General features: G+C 36.9%; 1 protein-coding gene across 5 annotated transcripts in view; it reads left to right on the top strand.

Moving 5' to 3' along the window:
- Nucleotides 1-287: 287 nt before the first annotated feature.
- TJP1 (tight junction protein 1) overlaps nucleotides 288-16,589 on the top strand; it is a 186,590-nt gene continuing 170,288 nt past the window's right edge. For 3 of the 5 annotated variants that reach the window (XM_038146688.1, XM_038146687.1, XM_038146686.1), the window contains exons 1-2: nucleotides 288-769; nucleotides 3,621-3,765. In XM_038146688.1, the coding sequence (XP_038002616.1) occupies nucleotides 352-769; nucleotides 3,621-3,765 (563 nt within the window). In that variant the 5' untranslated portion in view covers nucleotides 288-351. The remainder of the gene's footprint in view (nucleotides 770-3,620; nucleotides 3,766-16,589) is intronic. The other 2 variants (XM_038146695.1, XM_038146689.1) reach the window with 1 other exon arrangement.

The following is a 16,589-nucleotide window of genomic DNA, read 5'->3' as shown; positions in this document are numbered from 1 at the left end:
AAAATCAAAGTGTACAAAGGATGCTTTATTTTATGTCCTGTACCAGCTCGTACAGATTATTTCAGTTTGATCAGCTGTCTTCTAGAATGAATTATTTTTTGCAAAGGGATATCTTTGAAGATCGGTTACAGAATTAAAAAGTAACAGTAACTAAGCAATTCTCAGTCTCATCATTACGGTTCAGAAGCTGTTAACAGTTGTAAAGGGCTAATTAGTGTAATGTAATCCTCTTAGGAGGCTGCAGGCATTGAGCTAGATTTCTTTATAATTTGTATGTAGGCCTTCTTTATACCATTGGAATTACAATAATCACAGACAGCAGTATGTATTTGCATTCTAGCCATCCACATTATGTTTATTTTGCATACTGAATACTGCACAATAAATGCAGAAGTAGAATTTTCTATTTTCTATTTAAATATCAAAATGTTTGGAAGAACAGCCAAGTCTTGGTTTTACAACTGTGCAAAATCTACCAGAAGAGAAAATGAAAACAGGAGTAAGGGGCTTTCTGAAATCCCAAGCAATCAGAGAGAGAAAATACTGGAAGAGCTGGATGTGAACAAAGTGCTGTCATATTTGGTTTACAAGAGAGTCTTTTCCTTGGAGGAATACAAAGACATTTGGTCTCAGGAGAGCTACAAGAAGAGAACTGAATATTTTCTAGATAAACTCTATTTAAAAGGCCCAGGTGCTTTCTCTGCCTTTTGTTCCGTTTTGGAGGAGGTCTCTCCTAACTTGCTGACATGCTTTCTCCTTGGCTATGAAGGTAAGGTCACTCTCTGCTCTGAAATGCTTAAGTGTATATTGGTAATGTCTTGCAATCCTTTGACACTAATAGTTATTTGCTATAATTAGTGTTTACTTTCGCTCTTGCACCAAACCAGAGATAGTATTTGCTGCCTTTGTTATGAAAGAGAAAATATTCAGGAGAAAAAAAAAAAAAAAATTGTTATACTTAGAATATTTAACCTGATAAAATGCTGAATGCTCAAATTGCTGCTACTAATAAAGGAAAGTCAGGATAAGGAAAAGGATTTCTAGGTATTACTGATAACGCTTAGATAAGAAATGTAACACTGATCATTTACGTTCCTTCCGCTTTCTAAAATATTTAAAAATAGATTGAGAAGTTCTGTAGGCAAAAGCCCGAGTAAGTGATCCTGTTCACATTTTCCTTGTTAGTTATTGTATCTGTCTGTAAACAGCTGCGTGAAAAAGGACTGAATTCCTAAATATCAACAATAGAAGTGAAGCTAATCGAATGGGTATTTGGACATGAGGCACTAGCCGTACTTATTTGCAGAACAATATTTTGCTAGATATTAGCAAAGATAATGCGGAAAACACGTAGAGTGCTCACAATTATATCTTACTGACCTATTTTTATTTTTTGTGTCTGTTATATTCTAAATTTCAGTCTATCAAGTCAGCTAGAGTTTTTCTCAGCAATGACTGCAGGGTTGTGCTCAAAGGTTATATAGAGAATGTCCTTTTAGAATTTAATTAAAATAGTCACATCTTTCACCAATCTATTCAGTACCAGGTTTAAACATCTTAAAATTACAATTATTTATAAATAAAAGAAGTAAGTCTGAGTCCTGTAAAAATATTAATAAACTAAATATGAAAAAATTGAAATATAAAACCATTTTGACCTTTAAAATAACTAGATTGTGCTCTCTCTTGACAACCTGATTACTTTTAAAATTGACAGTTGGAGGTCTAATTACATGAGAAAGCAACAGACATTTTACCCTAATTTAATTATGAAAGATGCCCATTTAATGCAACTTTTCAAGATCAAGTTACAGTAAGGTTTTATGGCCGTAACAAGAAAGTCAAAGGAGGTTCACAAATGTTGTTGGGGAATTTCATACATGTACAATGTACTTCACAGACTACAGTGTTATAAAAAGGCTACCTAGGGCCTCTTTATGCTATCATTTAAAAAAAATTAATATAAATACAATTGATTATAAATACATTATAAAGCCAGGTCTTTTGGAATACACTTTTTGGAATGAAGTTTAGGCTTCCTCTGAATTAACTGAAGAGACAGTGCAGGGAGGTTTTTATTCTATGCCACCTAAACAGATTGTGCAGGAGCCTGTCACAGAACAGATTTCAATCTTCCAGTGGGTACAAGGTTTGGGGTAGTGCTGCTCTAAAGGGGGATGGCCTCAGCTGCGGGGTGCAAGTCAAGGACTGTGTCTCCCTGACAACATCACAGGAGTTACAGAGAAAAAGGAGAAAGCAAATGCCACACATTTCCAAAAGAGTAAAGGATACTGTTGGAACAGCGTCCCCAATCCATTCTGTCTGTCTGTGCCTTGTGCAGGCAGAAAAATGCCTCAGGCTGCCTTAGCTCAGCCACTATTACACTCTTTCTTCCTTCCCCTCCCCCAGCAGCGCTTATCAAATGTGCAAAGCTAGTTTTAGAATCTGTTTTTGCTAGTAATAATTGACTGGATCACAGGCAAAGAAAAACACATGCTATATATTCACATTAATTCATGCAAATAATCTGTTTAAATTCATGCATACATATGTTGCAGATTCAATTAAAATGCATTATGTGTTATTGTGGATTTTTATAGATCGATTTTGATAAACCATGTTACAAGGTGCACAAAAAGATATGATGAAAAAGAACATTGTTCATTATTTCCATTACAATAATTTTCTTCTCCACCCTCTAAAATCTGACTGATAGGGCGAAGGAATCCAAAGGAAGGAATGCAGTCTGGATGCATGACGAGAAGCTGCTGTGCCTGTGCTATGTGGCATCAGCACCCAGCTACCAGAGCAGTGCCATCCTGCCCACTGTACTTGTTAAAGACACTCTTCATGGCAGGCTGACTGAGCACACAGAATAGAATCAATTTCTATTATTGATCAGCTGCATGTACAGTGGGGCCAATTTCTGTTCTCTGGACCTGCCCCTGTTGGCAGATACTGTTATTTTAATGGGTTTCCATTGTCTGCATGCCCTACAGAAAGAACCATTTGACAGGTGCTGGAAATGTGGCATGACTCCAAGAGGTCACTCAGGCTGTGGACTCATGTGGCTCACTGCAAAAACTGTGAACTGTGCTAGTGAAATGTGCCCACTGAAGGATGTGCTGTTGCTTGCACATAATTGTTTTAACACCACTTTGAACTCTTTCACTTCATTATTTCTAAGAATTACCCTCACAGTAACTTAAGGGGTGTTACAGCACCACTGATGCCTCAAGATCAGTGACTTGATTTGTTCACTTACAATTCTGCCTATAATATAAAACAAAGCCCCTAGTGATTTCATGGGGAGAAACAGTTGGTTACTACTTGCAGATATGATACAATAGAAAGTCAGTTCTTCATTGGCCAGACAGAATTTTATATGGAGTAAGACTTTTTCTTATTTACAAATTTTTATAAATTGTCTGACCTGTATATCTCAGGTCTATTGGAAAGATGAATAGGGAAACAACGTTATGAATATAAGGTCAAAAGACATTGTGTTTACCTAAACCAGCCACTTATCCAAATGTAACATCACTGACAGAATTACATCAAACTGTAGATGTTATTTTGAATTATACATCAGCTATTAGAGAAATTTCTTTGTTATCCAGACCGTATGCGTTTCCCAGCGTTATCAGAGCAAACAAAACTGAGAGCTGTAGCAGAGATGGAGCTTCATGAAACCTGTCAGATGAGTGACCAAGAAGGAAGCCTTTCTGCTGAGGAGCAACTGAACCAATCATTCAACAGATACAGGTTAAAATTATCACTGTCGTGATGTTTTTAATAATCACAACTTTTCCCATGACTTAATTTCTGTATAAGTGAGGTACCACTGAAGCTTTAATTGCATTTGATTTTACCTGGCATTTGTAAAGTACCGTTCTGCTTTGTGTAAAGAACATTTGTGGATATTGATTTTTGGATGCTGTTGAATGCTGGGAATCATCCCTGGTCTTTGCTACAGGTACTCAGTAGTGATGTAATGCATTGATGACTCTGCTAGTTTTCAGTGTTCAAGGGCTAAGTACATATGTAGAAGAATACTTTACTCATACATTTTCTTGGATTGTGGCAGACAGCCTAAGTTAGTACCACAGTTTCTGTTATTTTTATTTACTTTCAGATGAATAGAAACTGAAGAAGACCTATGTAAGAACAGCATGTAACCTGATACATGCTGGGATACTGGGATTTAAGTCCCTTTTCCAGAGATTTGAACATAAAAAGAGGAGAAATAAAACCTTGGCAAATCCTAAAATGTTTCATTTTATGGAGTTAGTATTCAGTTCCAGCATTTGCAGTTGTGTATTTGGAGTCATGCTTTGCCTGATTTGATAAGGAATCTAGCTGAGAATGGACTACAGGTCACTGTAGCTCAGTTGGTTGGAATAAGGTGCTAATAACTCACCAAGGTTGTGGGTTAAACCCCTGTATGTGATTGCCTTAAGTCACCTAAGAGTTGGACTTGATGATCCTTGTGGGTCCCTTTCAACTCAGAATATTCTGGAATCTGTCATTTGGAAATTAACATTTTGCACAGGGAAACAAAGCTTATGTGTGTCAAAACTTCACTGCTAATTGTAAGTTCTATTGTAAAAGTGACAGTCTTTGCCTTGCTTTAAATAACAAAAAAGAATGTGTACAAAGCATGTAAACAGCATTTATTCAGAAAGAAGTGCAGAGTGAAGCCACAGCAACAAATTTTTATGATTTTTTCAGGCGGCCATATATTGGCATCTGACACCTCTAAACATCATTACTAATTTAGGTAGTAGAGTGTTTATGTCATTTTTGGCATGTGTTTTTTGTTCCTTCAGGAACTTAATGACAATAATAAAAAGCATCAACAAATGCAGCATTTGGCAGTTTATACTGAACAGCAGTACTTGTCTCCAAGAAAGCCCTTTTCAGTGGGGCCACTAGATGGTACTGCACCACAGTACAATTCCTTGGCTGCCTCTTTGAAATTATAACTGTGAATGATTATTTAGAATTGCAACAATAGCATAATGACTTGTTTGCCCAGTTTTCCTAGGCACAATACATACACACACACACACAGAGAGACAGACAGATGCAAAGGATACACATAGGACTTTCAGAAGCATTTCTTGGTTTGATTTGCTAACATCAATAAAGAGCCTATGTTCCTTATCAACTCATACAAATCTAACTTTGATGTTTCAAAGGCATAGTGGCAAATACTTCCTTTCCTTCATTGAATGTGGCGAACAAAATTCAGAGACTGTCTTCCCCGAGAGGAATAAATGGCACCCAAACACAAACCAGTGAAGAGTGTGAGCCCAAATTCAGAGATGTGATAATTCTAACACTTCAAGATTTTTGAATTCCTTGCTATTTGGAGACCTTCATACCCATGTTCCATATGCAAACAGCAAAGTTAAGTGCACTGTAGTGGTAAATCAAGCCGGTGAAGTCCAAACCAAGTAAAAAAGCCACAGCTGTTCAAACATCTAGGTTTTATTTGTCTGGCTATATTCATTCACCTCCAACAGATTAATATACAATTCCTTTTTTTTGCATGTTTATGAAAACAAATCATAGACCACAGACTTTCTACTCATCTTTCACTTTACCACAGACTTTCTACTCACCTTCTACAGTTTCCCTACTGAACCGCTATATTGGGTTCTGAGTACTGGGTCACAAGGCTGTGTATTGTTAAGTTATTTGTGCTCTAAAATGTTTTTTCTATGCCCCAAAACATTCCTTTAGCAAAGGCTATTAGTGTCCTACCTTCTGTGGAAAGTCAGACTTTTGAAGTTCAGTCTTATGTGTGTCTGATCACGGGGGTCAAATCACATGACAAAGAACATAACTATGGACTGCATATAGGAAAAATCCCTTTTGAGAAGACCTCAGTTAATGTAGAATCTTGATGGAAATCAGACAGTTCTGCACTACTGGTAAATGCCAAATAATCCCCTCATTCCTCCCCAGTGTGTCAGGCACAGAGGAAGGCACACATCAGGTTGGTCAGCTCTTGCTGGAATGCAGATCCCAGTGCAAGGGACAGAGCACGGCACAGAGCTGCAGATGATTCTTCCACAGGAAATCCCAGACAAGGGACCACAGCTCCCCAGCACCTTTACAGACCCTTGCTGAATGCCACATTCCCCAGCACCAAGGCTTCAACCACCTGAGCACTGGGACAATACAGAGAGAAGTCACCAGTGGAATTCTTCAGGGGATTGTTTTTCCTAACAAACTCGAAAATTTCTTGGAAGAAGATCTTAGCAGTGAAGTGGAATAATTTGCTGAGGATAGACATTTACTCAATGTAGGTAGTGTGAGAGCTGTGCACAGAACTGTAAATGGTGGTGACTGGTTAATAAAATGGCAGAGGAAATTTAGGGTAGATAAATGTGAAATTATATATATGGGATAGTGTTCTTGACTTTATGAATAAAGTGACGAACTCTGAGCTGCCTGTTACCCACTCAAAGTGAAAGTTTTGGATTGGGACAGACATTTTCATAAAAATGTCAATTCAGTGCATGGCACCAATCCAAAAATACAAATGTTTGTTAGGAAAGGAAAAAGAACAAAACAGGAAATAAAATTATGCTAGTTGATAAAGCCACAATTTGCTCACACCTGGAATACTGTGTGCTGCTGAGGTGCTTGCACCTTGTATTTTCCTACTTCCAGTGATTACTTAGAGAAGGAGTTAGTCCTCAAAGAGCTTTTAGGATGTGCTTGGAGTGCAGAGCTCCTTAATGAATGGTCATGTTTTTCTCCACATCTGAATGATTTGGAGGGGCATTGGAAATACAAAAAAAAATCCTGCTCTCCTAATAAAATTTATGGGGGAAGAATGTATAAGAGAAAATTCTACTGGATTATGCACCTCCATGTGGATGGTATTCTGCAAGAGAGGATGCACTGAGCCAATGTAATCAAGGATCAAGAAAATCAGCCATTTCTTGCCAGCAAATACTGAGACAAAACCTTGACTGGCTTCCTCCAAACACCTGCTACTTGGCATGCCCAAGTCACTGCCAGTATTCCTGCTTTGAGGGGGCCATCCCTAATTTTGCACGTAACCTACATATGGAAAGGTTTTATTCAGATTGTGCCTGACACAATTGTTTATTGAGGTTCAGGAGATTAGATTTTGGTGAACCAAGGCACAGCACTCTCTGTCTTTACCACCTGGTATTTTTATGACATACATCAACAATACAAACCAGGTGACAATATGTAACAATTGTCACCATTGACTTGTGGCTTTTGGCATCTCAGCAGTCATGTCAAGGTCAATTCATCCAGCAGCTTTGGCTTATTTGACAGGAAGCTGCTTATCTCAGTTTGGAACCTGGAACAGATTAGCCATGGCTATAGACAGCAGGAGAAAGAAGTGTAAAAGAGAAGTGAAGGAAGAGAAGAGAAAAGGAAATAAAGAGCTGAGAACAAGTGTCTTTCCCAAGTATTTTGGGTATTTCCACTTTAGAAATACCATTTTAAGTACTCTTCAGTCTCTTATTTTAATTTCTTGCAACTGTTGACACATTAGCAGCTATCAGACCCTGTAGTTAATTGTACTGTAAGTACAGTATGTTGTAGTAAAGAGCAAACTATCTCTTTAGTAACCTGCTCACCTCAGGGTAATCTACATTTCCTCTGTGTAAATTGTCACTTCAGTAAACTGCTCCCCTTGCTACACAAAATGTAAAATATGAGAAGTTCTATGATATTATAGATAACTAAACGGCTCTGGTGACTGAAGTAGTAGTTGCTTATGTAACTACACTTTTCCAGAATTTTTTTTTCCCCCACAAAAGATACCAACTCTGGCAACCATTACCATAGCAATGCATTATGAGTGCTTCCTCACACAATATCCCATGCCTCAAAATATCCAGACCTCACTTGTCTATTCTCCCTGAATTTTGCTTTCAACAAAACCTAAAAGCAAGATTTTGGCCTTGAAAACATTTTTTTCTGATCTTTGAATTTCCCTAATTTTTGGCTTTTACATTCAATTACTGCAGTCTCTAACTTATTTTTGGCTATTCTTGGCAAGGAATGCCCAAAAGATTGTTCTTTGCATCAGAAAACATCAGAGTACAGCGGTATTTGAGCTAAATCCCACACTCTGGGAGCTGTGGTAGGGCTTCTAAATGCATCTTGGGCCATCTCTTCAGTATCCAGGGGAGCCTTTTTCAATTTCTTGTGCGTCCCAGGTACAGTTGGCATTGTCAGAGCAGACCAGGCACAGACAGCTGCATTTCCAGCCACCCAACAGTCTTGTTTGAAGATGACTCCTCCCTGCTCTAATGGTTTCCTAAGGGTTTTGATGCAGGCTAATGACATAAAAGTGTCGGGTTTGAGAAGGGCTGTGTGAGGGATGAGCTGGAGCTGGCAGTGTGCATTCCCACTGTCACTGTGCTCATCCATCACTTGGGGGATGTACATATTCTTGCTGTAATCTAATTTACATTTAAACCAGTCTTTGAGTAAGAAATCATAACACAATGACTGCATCTTAGTAAGATTTTCTCACAGAGGCCTTCTGTTCTAAGACTTGGCTACACTTAGGAAGATTACCTCTGTTACATTAATAACATTCTTTGCTACTGCCCAGCCCCAACAGCACTGCATCATAAAATTGCCATAAAGATATTTCTTCTATGAGTGCTTTTGGCATATGCTCTGCTTGCACACTGAGAAAAAAATGCATTAAACTATATGTAATAACATAATTTTGACCTTTTTGTCATAGCAATACTTCCATAAAGACATATTTAGATTGTAAACACTTCTAGTCCAGAATAAATCTCTGTCAGTGTCACCTGGGAACTCCGGGCATTGAAATCCTGAAGTAACAATAGCACCAAGAAACAGACAGTTTATAAGGGGGGCTAAAAAATCATTGTTGCTTTTGGTATCATTTCCAATATATGTATTTAGTACAGTGTTTGGGGAAATTTGTGTTGTATACAGCATGAATAGTCTTGCAAAGGTCAGCACAAAGTTTTAGAGTTCCTGCAGTGAGACTATTTGTAGCTGTTTGCTGTGTAAGCTAATGATTTCTCAAGAGGCGGAGAGCTATATACACAATCACTTAAAACAGCATTTCAATTAATCAAATTACTTTTCTTTTTCCATGCCTTTTAAGACTGATCTGGGAATAAAGCAGAGCATTAAAGTGAGAACACTTTTCTACAAGTATATTGACCCCGATGGCCATTCCTCACCATGTTTTTAAACCTAAGTGGAATGTTGAACAAACATCCACAAAATTGCACTGCAAACTTCAGGATGTTTCATAATGCCAGAAGAAAACTGATAAATACAGATACAGAATAATGAACTGATTTTAGAAGGAATAATAATCATTTGTAACCAGTGTTCAATTCCATGATGCATTTAATGATTTTTGAGACAGCTGTACATCAGTCTATATTGGCAACGCAACGCTTGTACAGAAATGGCCCAAATAAATCTTCATTAATAGAGCAAAAAGATTATTATCTTCTACTCATACTTTTTTTTATGGTGTATATGTCACAGCCAAAGAAATGATCTTAAATGCTTAGATTCAAGATGGTTTCTTTCCACAATAAAGTTCTCATCATAGCTTGGTGTACATTGAAGAAGATTTCACCGCCTGTTTAACCTCATTTACTGACATAAGTAAACACTTGGGAAAAAGTGCTAGGGTAATACCATTCAAGTTTGGGGTTTTTATTAAGAAGTTTAGCATCAAAAGTACTGCTTGTATTTTAAAATCTTGCTTTACTGGAGTAGTAACCATGATAGTTTTATTCATTGGTTTGCAAGTTCATTTATGGACACAGCTATAAATGAGATTAATGGAATTGCCTGCAAGTTAATTTGGCCTATTATCTTTATTTCTAAATTTATATGTACCGTGGGAGGAAAAAAAGAAAAGTACTTGCCAGTAATACAGAAAGTTTAGTAAGAACTGGTGGTTGGTGGTCCAGAGCAGCCAAAATATTATGACGCAGAAAGAATCTATTTGAAAACTCTTCTCATACTGTTCACTTTTTTATACTCTATCCCAGAAAAGAAGAAAAAATCAGTAAGAACAAAATAAAAATATGAGGCAAAATATATTATTAATTTAATAAGCAAAGATATTTTATCTGAGCCTGAAAAAGTTACTGTTTGATTCAGACTAGAGATTAGGGTAAGGCAAAAGGTAGGTAATAGAGGAGGTGAAACAAACAATTAGAAATATTTTTTCTCTTTGTTCTGTGACACGGCAAAATGAAGTCTAAAAGAACAGAACAATTAAGTATTTATTATCTTAGCAAAATCATAAGTAATCTGTAGAATTCACTGCCACCATATAAGATCAAAACCATTGAATTAATGGGATTCAGAACTGGATTTTATTTTTGCATGAGTAGCAGACACTTCTATAATCCTGCTAACAGTAAATTTCATTTCCCTACCATATTGTAAATGTACTTCTATCAGAAGAGTGTTTAGAAGAAACATCTTCTAGAAAGAGTTTATTCTTACAAAGTCTAAAGTTAAGGCAGCTGTGCTAAAACACTCCACAAATTCTACAGGGCTGATGCAGGAGAGTAAAATCTGTGCTACTCTGCAACATCTGCACTGCTTTACAAGATGACTAAAACCAAAAATGCAGATTAAAATGACAGCATATGAATGAGCATAGCCGACACCGTATTTGCCAACATAACCCTGCAGCATTACCTGAAGAATTTCAGAATTCAGTCAATCCTTGTCTACTGGTTCTGCTTTCTATCAAGATTTATGTTCCACTGTGCCAACTACTCCCATGGCTTTAGTAAGACACAATCAATCAGCTGTTCCAGGAACCATTTGGCTCTTTACGTGCACTGGGTCTTATCTCTTCTCTTATTCTCAAGGCTACTTTTTCAACTCTAAATTAAAGGAGTAAAGTAAAAACACTGATTGGAAGTCTCTGTATGTTTCTTAAATTTATAATGTCTCTAGAAACCAATTATGTGGTTTTGCATAGAAAATAAAAATAATTTGACTTTTCATCAGATTATATTTCAAAATAATGTAGTAAGGTATAAATTAGTTATTTAATGTTTAAAAATTAAGCAATTTTTCGTCCTAGCATTACTGAATAAGTTTTTTTTTTTTATGATTTAAATACCACAGAATATCTTAAATATGTTTTCTGATAGATCTGGGGCAGCAAAGCCCTTCTGGACATTTATCTCTGAAATTACATTGAGAGGAATAAACAGCTGTCGGGAATATAAATGCTAACTCATCAGAATGCTGACTCAGTGCTGTAGAAATCAAAATATGTTCATCTACTGCAGAGGTAACATGTCATATACCAACTAGTCATATTTTATCTTGGCCAACTATAAAACCAGTTTAACAAAAATGCTGGAACGGGGAGTGGAAATCAAGTTATAAATGGGAATAATTTTAAGGTTCTTGGAAAGATCTGCCATATGACCATAAAAATAGAATTATAGAATAGTTAGGGTTGGAACAGACCTTTTAAAGGTCATCTGATCCAAACCTCACTGCAGACCAGGTTGCTCAGAGCCCCATCCTATCTGACCTTGACTGTTTCCAGGGACAGCAACCTGTGCCAGTGTTTCACCACCCTCACTGTAAAAATTCCTTTCTTCTGTGTAATCTAAATTGGCCCTCCTTCAGTTTAAAACCATTGCCCCTTGTCCTATGCCAACAGGCCTTGCTAAAAAGCTTGTCCCCATTGAATAACCCCAAAAGTAACTATCACAGTCAGGATTTGTTTGTTGGTCACCTTTAGTGGTAAAACCCCCTACTCTTCCAGGACCGAAGAGATAATTCAAGAGACAAGGATTGTCTCTTGAATTATGATGTGATTTAAGGTCAACTTCTGTTTTCTCTGCAAGCAATAGAATTTCTTTTTTCTTTTTTTTTTTTTTTTTTTTTTTTGTTGAAGCAGGATTTAGCAATGAGGGATCTGAATCTTTTGCAATGCCATCTCAATGCTTAATGTCCCATTAGAGACATTGGTCCAGTTTTGAGTATGAGCTGAATGCTAGAGACTTTTTGCACTAAGATTTATTAAGGGTGGAAATCTCTTACAGAAGAAAATTATTGTATTTTACTAAATATACTGATGATCTGCCAACAGATGTGAGAAGGTTGGAGTTTTTTTTCAAGTTTTGTTTTGGTAATAAATTCTGTTAGGAAAATAACTGCTATCTAGGCATTATTTCAGGACTTTTTGTCCAGACTAATTTTATCTGTGATACTTTGGGTCAACTCTCTTGACTTCAGTTGAAGCTCTCTGTACTCTGTGGTGAAGATTTTGGCTCAGTCTGGACTTTTATCCAAGCAAGTAATGATGTGGAGTAGTACGCTTTTCTTGTGGAACAAATTACTTCACATTTATAATGCATTTCTTGCTTAATATTTCAAAATTATATGTACATGTGAACAAATGTCTATATATTCCTAAAACCATTTCTAAAGTTGCTGATATTCCCTTTTGTATTTCTTCAGTGATCTGCATCTGGCACTCTTTCTGCCAGATATCAAGGGTGATATAAGGCATCAACCTATATCTTACAGAAAGATGAGCTCCTAGTTCTCTGGATATACACTCTGCCATAGGTCCTGCAGCAATGCTGCAAAGGAAGAATTTGCTTTTCAAAAGTGTGACCCTGGGCATTACTCAGCAATGATGGCTGTCAAAGGGAAAGAGCAAAACACAGCAAAAAAAATTATTCTGAAATATGACATTAAAGCTGAAAAGACTTTCCACTGGAAAAAACCCACCCCTCTGCAAAAAGAGAATCTAAAAGTGGAAAATCTTAAGCACTTCACACAATGAAATCTTTTTAAAGAGAAAAGATGACAGAATACAGGTCTATTACTTAAAGAAATCAAAATATTCATAGAGACACACTACAGCACAAAAGTATAGACTTCCATTTTTAATTTTGTAACCTCAAGCTTAATTCCTTTATTTGTTTCAACTCTTCAAGCAATCAGAATTTCTCAAGTCAGAATCTTTCCAGGCAGCTGAATTTCTCTGCTGGGCTCCCTGATCCTGTGACATCTTTGTCATGCCCAAGTTATTGTGCAGTTTCATAAGGGAGCCCCGGGTTGTGCAAAACCAATCCAGAGGCATTGTTTTATTGCCCTAGGTAAAGCAGTCTTGTTTCGTAAACTGAGTGAAATTTTCCCTGTACTGGCATGTTAGGCCTTCTGGATCCAAACCACCCAGCTGTTACTAATCTGTTATGTAGCTAGTATCTCTTTGTGCTGTATGATCTTTGTGCAGCCAACATTTCTGCATTTTTTATACATCAACATGCTTAATAACCTGTAACATTATAAAATACACATGCAGATATTGTAGAACAAGACTGCAGCTAGGACCAACTTAAGATCATATCTACTTTTGGTTTGAGAAATTATTTAGTTAAGGTATTCAGTTCCTGGACATACTTTGTTAAAAATCTGTGAAGCAACTTTCAGTTACTTTAAAATAATTACCATAACTTACAATTTTTACTTCTCCTTAATATATTTAGTCTCCTGATTAAAAAAAAAAGGATGAACCTCCCTTCTTATAATTTTTTTTTCCATTTTTTTATTGCTATAGTCTTATATGAGAAGGTTAAAAGAAACTTTTTCTTATTACACTCATAGGTACAATATCTCTGATCTTGCCTCCTAAACTTCCTGACTTAAGAAAGATTTGGTGGTTTCCAAGGTGGTTATCTCACCCAGACTTTCACATCTGGCACTAGTATCAGCACAGATAGAAATAATCTGCAGCAATTTAACCTTGCATTCTAATTCCAGCTTCTGTTAACAGCCTTTCTTCAGCTGTTCTACTTCCAAATTAGCTTAGGATTTCTTATGTCATGGTAGTTCTAATCCTTCTAGTTAGGGGCGTGTTATCCAGTGGCAGCCCCAGGACTAGATTTGCATCTTATCTGCACGCATTCTTGCTGCACAATTCAAGAAAAATTATGGATTTGTGTTTATTTTATATTAGCAGCTTCATTTTCATTGCTGCTGTAAATATAGATGTGATAGTGGTTTATTTCTGAAATAGATTTTTACCTTGAGCAGTCCTGCAAAATATAACTTCATTTCTGCAGAATTGGCCCACAGCTTCTGATCCTGTAGTTTAGCTTTCTTGTTTGTATTTGACAGTAAGCTTTGGATTTGCTACCAATCTCAGTGAGACAAGGCTCCTCTTCTGAGAACGCTGCCTGGATTACACAATTCTCTTCCATCTTTCCTCTTGACTTTCTACTGCTCCTTTTATTTACCTCCTGCAGTTGTGAAACTATAGGAGTTTCATACATTTTCCAGGTTCCCTCAACCTTCTGTTGTGAACTTTCGGTTCTGAATTTCACATTCTCTATATCAAGTTTATTCTCTATCCCTTTGGCAATCTGGTCTCTCCTGGGAACATAGACCTTGGGAAATTTTACCCTGCACAAGAGCAGTTAATGACTACCCAGTCTCAGCTCTTGCACTTCCATTTGAGCCTCTGGAGTATGCAGTAGTGAAGCCTGATTAAGTATGGTTGGAACTCTGTGATACTTCTGTACAATAAAAATACAGATCGAACATCATTATTTGGGATCAGCTCCTCAAATAAATCTGTTGCCTTAGATCTCTCCTTCTTTAAAAGCAATTTTTCTTTAAAACAAATGAGTCTTTTGAATAGGAAACAAGGTTCATACTCACTAAGGTCTGACTCTAATCTTTTTGTGATTGCTGTCTTTAAATCCAGCAAACAAAACTCTGTGTTAAATCAATGTAAACTCTCTGAGTAATAGGAGTGCCAGTGCCGCAGGATAATAAAAACCTGGCACAGAGACATTCCTGTCATGGAGAAATGTTTGGTTCTTGCATTAACTAATAACAATAGATGAATTAATCACTTTGCTTTTCTTCATTGCCAACCTGGTAGACTGTGATTAAGTTCTCCACTGCTGGCCATGTTGAGGGGTTTATTTTTGTCTTACTGGCTTATATGTCTATTTTTCTTTTGCCAATACAAACCTCAGTCTATTCTTGGGTCTCCATAGTCATCTCCCTATAAGTGTTACACTTGTTATGAAGAACTGTGTCAGAACAGCTACAGTGTCCCTTGGGAGGCATTTGATCATTCTTTTTATCTAGATCACTTAAAATCTTCAAAGACCAGCTGTACCTGGGTATTAATGCTCTTTCAGAACCATATGTTTCCCTTCTGCACAAAACCCATTTAAGGGGGACACTTACATAAAAATCTTGCTGCAAATTATTGCTACTTGCTCCTTCTGTAGGGGATAAAGGATAAGGGACAAGTGGGAACACATGATTTTAATCAACCCATGGAGGACATTAGAAAGCCTATAGGACATTTAAACATAGCTAGATTTTTTTCCCTCCCTTCCTCAAACCCTCCCCCAAAGTAATGGTAAACACTGCCTGCTAATAACCCCTGTCTATTCAGCTAAGAAATACAGATAGTACTTTTGGAACCAGGCACAGGTTTTTTTGCTTAATTTGTTTCTCAGTTACAGAATTCAGAATGTTTTGTTACTGTGCTATCTGTTGCTACAGGCAGCATACAGACATATGATGGCTGCCTGATAAAGAAACATTAGATTACACATTTAGCCCACTCTGCAGAAGTTTGAAACATATTTTACATATGGCTTTGGCCCACTGGTTTCCTCTACTTTTCACAAGCAAATATGCCATCATTATTAGTAGAAACACAGCAAGATAAAGGCAATATGTAGCAGGCAGGCACAAGAGGAACGTTTAAGTTCAATTTCAAAGTTGTCTGATTTCCTGGGTTTGTTCATCCCCTTAGTATCATTCTCCTATTCTTCATGTGAATTTCCTTAAAACTTGGCAAAGTTATTACTAAAACATAGGTGAGAGGATATGTATTCCTTCTATAAACAAATGCAAGAAAAAAGGAACAATCTTTATAAACCACATGTAGACCTTGTTCATACAAACAGAGTTCAATTATATGGTTCCATTCAGAAGATTACATAAAACTGGCATGTGCAAATCAGATGAGGGTGCTTCTGTTTTCTCTGGGTTGACAAGAGTAAGTAAGAATAATTATATGTACCACAGTAACTAGCAGTGTCTGGTAAATACAGTGAAATAATAGAATGAAGAATAATACCTGGGGAGGGGTGAGTTTGCTTCTTCCAGTTGTTGGCTGTATGTCAAATGCACAGCACAATTTATGAGTAATTTCAGCATTGCTGCTGCTGCAAAAAAAATGGAAGACAGCATTGTCACTTTGTGTAGGTGATACAAGATTAATTTGATCTTTGTAAAACACTTGCAACTTCTGTAAGACTGCAAAGAAAAAATTTCCTTATGATATTGGAGAGGGAAACATCAAAAAAGAAAGCACATCACAAGCTAGTAACAAATGCCACGAAAATGTCTCAAGATGTCTCAATATTGGGCCTGCAGAAGAAGTTAAGATGAAATCTACAGCACTTTTATATGGGTTGTTTCATTACTATCTCTTTCTATTCAGTGAAAACGTGAAGAACTAGAATGTCTCTTCATGAAGAAAAGAATATGAA

Source organism: Motacilla alba, chromosome 10 (genome assembly GCF_015832195.1).
Source record: "Motacilla alba alba isolate MOTALB_02 chromosome 10, Motacilla_alba_V1.0_pri, whole genome shotgun sequence".
In the NCBI taxonomy this organism is placed as follows: Eukaryota; Metazoa; Chordata; class Aves; order Passeriformes; family Motacillidae; genus Motacilla; species Motacilla alba.
This window is presented reverse-complemented; position numbering and strand designations above follow the sequence as displayed.